The sequence below is a fragment of the Engraulis encrasicolus genome, chromosome 4, assembly GCF_034702125.1.
Source record: "Engraulis encrasicolus isolate BLACKSEA-1 chromosome 4, IST_EnEncr_1.0, whole genome shotgun sequence".
Taxonomy (NCBI): Eukaryota; Metazoa; Chordata; class Actinopteri; order Clupeiformes; family Engraulidae; genus Engraulis; species Engraulis encrasicolus.
The window spans coordinates 46,279,203-46,286,702 of record NC_085860.1 but is presented as its reverse complement, the minus strand read 5'-3'; the positions used below and the strand labels follow the sequence as shown (position 1 = coordinate 46,286,702).

General features: G+C 43.8%; 1 protein-coding gene across 1 annotated transcript in view; it reads right to left on the bottom strand.

The window, feature by feature from the left end:
* rasgrf1 (Ras protein specific guanine nucleotide releasing factor 1) overlaps positions 1-7,500 on the bottom strand; it is a 92,103-nt gene that overhangs the window by 39,877 nt on the left and 44,726 nt on the right. Inside the window, exon 12 of the mRNA XM_063197512.1 lies at positions 1,056-1,119. Within this exon, the coding sequence (XP_063053582.1) occupies positions 1,056-1,119 (64 nt within the window). The remainder of the gene's footprint in view (positions 1-1,055; positions 1,120-7,500) is intronic.

Below are 7,500 nucleotides of genomic sequence, written 5' to 3'. Positions count from 1 at the left end.
ATGCAAAAGTCAAAAAATGGAGATACACCGTTTTGCAAATAAACCCCTCAAATGTATATAGACCTACGTGTGTCTGGACATATGGTTGCGCTTGCACATATTTTGGTTGCATGCATACACGTGTATGGACATGTTGACATGAATGTTTGTTTTTTGTTCTAACTTTTGGCTGGAGATGATGGACATGTGCGGTTGGTGGTAGTGAGGAGGAGCTTGAGTGTTTGTGGGTATGTGTATGTGATATTATGTCTGTACTTTGAGGACCCTCTCGAAAACGGGATGTTCTCCTCAATTAGCCCCTTAAGACGCGGCTTTATACATTTGTTGTTACCAGTATGGTAATGACCAAGTCGTGGTGCATTGCTAAAGGGCCAGTGTTGTGTCATAGTATTGTAGTGCTATGGTAGTTACATTTCAATGACTATTACAGCGTGCCTCTGGAGGTACGGCGCGCATTAAGGGGCTACGGGCTATCCTCTAAGGAAGAATCTGAATTTGAATTATGCATGAATTATTATGTGTTTGTTATTGTGCATTTTATTTTTTATTAGACCTATGTATTGTATTATTTGTGCTATATTATTTGTCCTCCATATCCTGGCCTCTCCTGTCTGACTTCGCTGCAGAGATCACATTCATTGTAATTTGGGTTTATTTTTTGCTATAATCATTGGGCACTACTATACTATTGTTGCTCCTGAATACACATGTAATATTTTGCATTATAATATCTGGTTCAACGGATGTTATCAGATGCGTGTTCACTTTATTTCCGTTGGCTTGCTAAACTTGCACTATGCTAAACCAACTTGTTTGCACAGCATTGCACAAACATTAATTTAAGGCAAATGGATGAAGGCATAGCAACATCTGGAAATAAATCAACAGATACAAATAAAAATAAGATCATAACAACTGGTACGTTACATTATTTTTGTCAAGACCTTCCAAAGTCCAAAGTACAGTATAATGGTAATAATGGCATTCATGGTTGTTTGTGGTGCAGGGACCTGCAGTCAATGGAGTCAGCTGAGCGACAACAAATGGACACTTACCCTCATCATCCGTGCCCTCTGGATCCTCTATCAGCGTGCAGTCGATCAGGGAGACCACCCCGTTCTGAGAGGACAGAGAGACAGAGAAATAGAGGCGGAGAGAGAGAGAGAGGCAGAGAGAGAGAGAGAGAGGGAGAGAGAGAGAGAGAGATGCACAGGGCAGAGACATCAAGAAAAGGGAAGGAGAGAGGAAGAATGAGAGAGAAAGAGAAAGAGAAAGAGAAAGAGAAAGAGAAAGAGGACGAGAAAGAGAAAGAGAAAGAGGAGGAGAAAGAGAAAGAGAAAGAGAAAGAGGACGAGAAAAAGAGAAAGACAACAGGAGAATAAGAGGAGAGAGACACACACAGGCATTATACCGTAATAAGGCCCAATAAGAAGGAAACGGTGCCATGGAGTGATCAATAGAGGAGAGGGCACTGGAGGAGTCTTTAGAAGGGAATCTCCACCACACAGTAAGCCCCCAGGGACACCACGCTATAGGATTACTGAGGGAGGGACGCCAAATTACAGTGTTATGTGTGTTTCTGTGTGTGTGTGTGTGTGTGTGTGTGTGTGTGTGTGTGTGTGTGTGTGTGTGTGTGTGTGTGTGTGTGTGTGTGTGTGTGTGTGTGTGTGCATCCGTGCGTGCGTGCGTGCGCGCGGGTTTGTTTGTGTGTGTGTGTGTGTGTGCGTGTATATTGGTGTGTAGCAGTGTAGAGAGAGAGAGAGAGAGAGAGAGAGAGAGAGAGAGAGAGAGAGAGAGAGAGAGAGAGAGAGAGAGAGAGAGAGAGAGAGAGAGAGAGAGAGAGGGCAGTTATCACCAATTTGAGGACCAACATGCCAATTTAGTGGTTGTTCTCAAGTGCACAATACATTTCATCGTGTCAAACATGTGGTGGGAAACTGATGACTGTGATTTCATCGATTGGATGAGTGGATGTGTTTAATCTCGTAAGTATCAGAAGGCTGCTAATGCTATAACCTCTCAAATGTAGCACAGCCAAACAGCTGAAATGGCTCATGATGTAATAGCTAGGCAAGTAGACAAACCAGTGCTGTGTTCGATGCCAGCTTTTTGAACACCAGCAATGTACTGTATGTGTTTATCACCCGGTGAGCAGACGGTACGTCTTCTGATTGGCTGAGCAGGTGTCCTTTATTCCCCGGTAGCAGGACACCTATGATGTCATGCGGGCGTGCGGGCGTCCAAGTTGCTTCTTTTCTAACTTTCTGGCGAAGTGCCGTTACTAGTTCTATCGCATCTGGTTGTCTAGTCAAGACCGCATCGTTAGTTCTATCGCATCTGGTTGTCTAGTCAAGACCCCGTTACTAATTCTATCGCATCTGGTTGTCAAGTCAAAAACCCAGTCGTCAATTCGATCGTATTTGGTTGTCAAGTCACCTCAACGTTCTGCGCGCGTCCTTACATGCCTCCGATAGAGGCGCGTCTCACTAGATTAGGAAGTGGTGCCCATAGCAACGTACCAAGCGCAGTGGTTAATCTACTTTCTCACGAAGCCTTAGATCAACATATTAATAAATTAATACTTAAATGCTGGTAACCTGGTGATAAGCGGAATAGCGGCCTTCGAGGTGTCCCGATATCAAGGGAAAACAGCCTTCGGTCTGTTCAGAACGCTCCGCCTTGTCCATTATTTCCCTTGATATCGGGACACCTCGGCCGCTATTCCATACGTAGCATGCAATGTTTAACTAGCCTGATAAACCAGACTAAATGTGGATGTCTAATTTAGTCTGGCCTCGATGCATAATACATCCGAAGATTGTTGATGAGAACAACCTTCCCTCAAAACCCTCCCCACTTTGATTCAAAACACATCTTTGCGTTGTAATTGGATTGCCAGATTCATGGCATTCTGGCTTCATTGAATCATTATGCGAGGCCAGACCCACCCGTAGACAAAACATTTTGCCGTCCAGCGGGTGGCGCTGGTTCACCAGGCTAATGTTTAACTCCAAACGCAAATAACCAGTTGACCATGGCACAGAGCAAAGACAAACCCACCTTGCTGAGGTGCCATGGGAAGGCACCATCTACAACACAGAATTGGAGGGCCCCAAAACAGACCCATCTAAGCTCATACAGACTGGGTAGTGCCTCTGTGGGTATTAACCTTTAAGACCAGCTGCAGTATCTATGCATATCTACCTTTTACAGTGTTAATTTGTTGTTAAGTTGACCCATTAGCTTTTAAATGATTAGGAGAGGAAATAAGTTATCGGAGGGGAAATACGTAGCTTTAACAACCACCATGTAAAGGCCTCCAAACCAGGGCTTTGAACCGGTTCAAGGAACGAAAACGAAAACCAGGAACTTTTTGTATTTTACAGGGAACAGAAACGAAACCGGAAATGTTATATTATTTTTTATGTTCTGGAACGGGAACACTTATTCAAAAATAATGGTAACCGGTTAATACCGGTTAATACCGTTCCTCAAAAAAAAAAAAAGTAATTATTTTCCTGCGCACGTTACCATGACGGCTGAGGTTCACGTTAGCAACAGTATCTCTGTTCACGTCCTGTGTGACATCAGACATTCTCTGACTGAATGGAGAGAGAGCTGTGGATTACAAAAAGTCTCCACTCCACATCTTAAATAAGAGAAACCACTGTCATACAAAAGGGCAGAGTTTCCATAGCACCATTGTAAGACATTGCAGAGAAGCGCATGTAAAGCGCACCGAGAATGTTCTACCTTATTGTGCATCCATGGCCGCTTCAAATATGCACAAACTCACAATGTCCATCATAGCACTCCCCGTGACCCAAGTCAGCGTGGAGCGCGCATTTTTATCATTGAGGTTTATTCTCGGCTTCTCCGCTTAGGTCGACCCTGAATGACAAAATTCTGGAGGATATTCTTTTCATCCATTTGAATGAACAGTTTGGAATGTAGGCTGACTCATTTGCACTTCCGTCTTTCTTGGTTAATTAACGTCAGGTAGGCCTATGGGGAGTAATCAGCTGACAGGAACGAAATTAACCGTTCCGGGAACAATTTTTTTTTTTCTAACCGGTTCGGGAACGTCAATTTATTGGTGGAACTCATAACCGGAAACGTTATAATTCCATTTCTGTTAGGAACGGAACGTTTGGAAAAAAATAACGGTTCAAAGCCCTGCTCCAAACTCACTCTGGTGAAGTTCAGATGTAAGGGATAATTGACGACACGGTGTGCGTCTAACAGAAAAAATAATACACACCTAGGTGGTGATGCGGCCACGACGCGAAGCGGAGCGAACTGCCGTTACTAATTATATGGTCAAGACACCGTCGTTAGTTCTATCGCATTCGGTTGTCAAGTCAAGAGCCAGTCGTTAATTCTATGTAAGGGATAATTGACGACACGGTGTGCGTATAACAGGAAAAATAATGCACACCTAGGTGGTGATGCGGCCACGACGCGAAGCTGAGTGGCCGTTACACCTCGGTGTGCATTATTTTTCCTGTTGTACGCATACCGTGAAGTCAATTATCCCGCTTATACCACGGTTGCCACACTGTCTGAAAGTAATTTTGGGCATTATTTCGATGCTTTAATGGCTAAAACAAAGGTTTTCTGTAGAACTACTTCCTTCCGCCACAAGAAGCTTCTTTTCATAACTTTCTGGCGAACTGCCGTTACTTATTCTAAATGTAAGGTTGCTATGGCCAAAACACCGTCTTTAGTTCTATCGCATTCGGTTGTCAAGTCAAGAGCCAGTCGTTAATTCTATCACATTTGGTTGCTAAGTCAATCGCCCCAATGTTCTACACGTCCGATATAGGCGCGTCTGACTTCTTGCCCACTAGATTATGCTGCAGTTGGCATGATGATTCGTACAAATTTACAGATCTCAATAGATTAAAAAAATACCCTACGCATCTTGCCGAAATTCTAAATGCCCCGCCTCGCCATTAACTTAATCAAAATAGGCACCTCGTCAGTCTGCTCTCCTCACATGGGAAACTTTCCATGCTTCCTTAGTTATAGATCCGAAAATATCCCCTAGCCTACTCTTCATATAGCCTAAAATAGGACACTGTCTGAACTGATAAACGCTACACCGCGCCACTCTCCTATTGTGGGGAAGAAACGCAGAGTGAAACGGCAATTTTTTAAGATTAAGTCCTAATTTTACGCGGGGAATCTCTCTCTCTCTCTCGCAGAAAGTTGACAGAGTGATGGTCAGCAAGGAGAAATGTTTCTAATTGGATTAGGTCTTTATTACGATTTGGACCAGATTCACTTTGCTGGTGATCCATGGCTTTGGCTGGTGTTTCCAGACGCGCCATGCGACATGTGTCAATTCAGCGCGTAATGCTTTGCAACTTTCTTTCCCTAACTTATGAACGAGCCTTAGCGCATTAATACACTAGAGTTATGCGGTCAGAAGAGTTAACTTATAGTGGGACTACTTTAGGTGTGCATCTATAGACAGTTAATCAACACCTCATTTAGTGCGTCACAATGGGAGATTCCAGACTGCCGTGGTATAAAGACAGTTATACCACGGCAGTCTGGAATCTCCCATTGTGACGCGCTAAATTGGGTGTTGATTAACTGTCTATAGATGCACACCTGAAGTAGTCCCACTATTAGGTCACTTTTCTGACCGCATAACTCCAGTGTATCAATGCGCCAAGGCACGCACGTTCATAAATTACGCACAAAAAAGTTGCAAGCATTACGCGCTGAATTGACACATGTCGAATGCGTCTGGAAACACCAGCAATGTAGTGAATCTGGAGCAAATCTTAGTAGGCCTAATCAAATTTCAAACATGTTTATTTCTCCCAACTGACCATCACTCTGTCAACTTTGTGATAGAGAGAGAGAGAGAGAGAGAGAGAGAGAGAGAGAGAGAGAGAGAGAGAGAGAGAGATTCCCTGCGCAAAGTAAGGGACGCCCGTTTCACGTGGGCGTTTATTCCCCACAAGAGGAGAGGTTTCCTGTGGTTGTAGCGTTTGTCAGTTGAGAGAATAGGCCTAGCGTAACTTGTGAAAAGTATGGGATATTTTCGGATCAATAACTATGGGAACGCAGTGGAAAATAAATCAAAGGGAGTTTCCTATGGGAGGAGAGCAGATTGACGAGGTGCCTGCTTTGATGAAGTTAATGGCGAGGCGAGATATTTAGAATGTCGCCAAGATGCACAGGGTATTTTTTTTTTTTTATCTATTGAGATCTGTACATTTGTAGGAATCATGCCAACTGTAGCATAATCTAGTGGGCAAGTCAGACGTACCCATATATCGGATGGGTAGAACATTGAGGCGACTGACTTGACAACCGAACGCGATAGAACTATCAACGGTGTCTTGGCCATAGCAACCTTCAATTTAGAATTAGCAACGGCAGTTCGCCAGAAAGTTAGGAAAATAAGCTTCTTGTGGCGGAAGGAAGTAGTTCTTGTTTTAGCCATTAAAGCATCGAAATAATGCCTCAAATAAATTTCAGACAGTGTGGCAACAGTGGTATAAGCGGGATAATTGACTTCACGGTGTGCGTATAACAGGAAAAATAATGCACACCGAGGTGTAACGGCCACCACCACCTAGGTGTGCATTATTTTTCCAGTTATACGCACACCGTGTCGTCAATTATCCCTTACTTAATCAACACCCCATTTAGCGTGTCACAATGGGAGATTCCAGACTGCCGTGGTATAATAAGAAAGAAGCCCCTAAACCCACCTTGGTGAGGTGCCGTGGATACACTCATAGATCGTATATGCACAATATTCATGAAAGGTGCTAACTACAGTATTTGATGGACCCAGGGAAATGCAGACTTGGAAAGGCTGGTATGTACCTGTATGTACATATATATCTAAAGCATTCAAAGCCCCCCAAACCTACGTTGGTGAGGTGCAATGCATATAGTATGTGGTGTATAAAATACAGTATTTGAGGGCAAACCGCCTTGGTGAGCCACAATAGATATGCACTATCAGGGCCAGATTAAGATGGCCTGGGGCCCCTCTCCCCCCCTCATTAGAAGACAACTTTCACAACAAATATACATAGACAGTGTCATAATTACGAGCTAATTATGAGTATAACATTTCTATCAACTGTACTGAACACAACAGATTTTTCAATAATACATCTTGTCACAATCAGGGGCCCTTGGCAGGTGGGGGATAATAGGCTGCAGTCATATCTAGCCATATTCCGGCCCTATGCACTATACAGTATAAACTATCTAACCCAGTGTTTCTCAAAGTGGGGCGTAACCCCTCAAATCTCAGGAGCCTGAATGCCGTGTATATGTCGCTCCAGGCGCCAAAGTGCAAACAGCACAGTATACGCTGCATCAGGTTAAAATGGGTTAAACGGCCAAACCCACCTTGGTGAGGTGCAGTGGATATCCAGTCTGTAAACTACGTAATGGCCAAACCCACCTTGGTGAGGTGCAGTGGATATCCAGTCTGTAAACTACGTAATGGCCAAACCCACC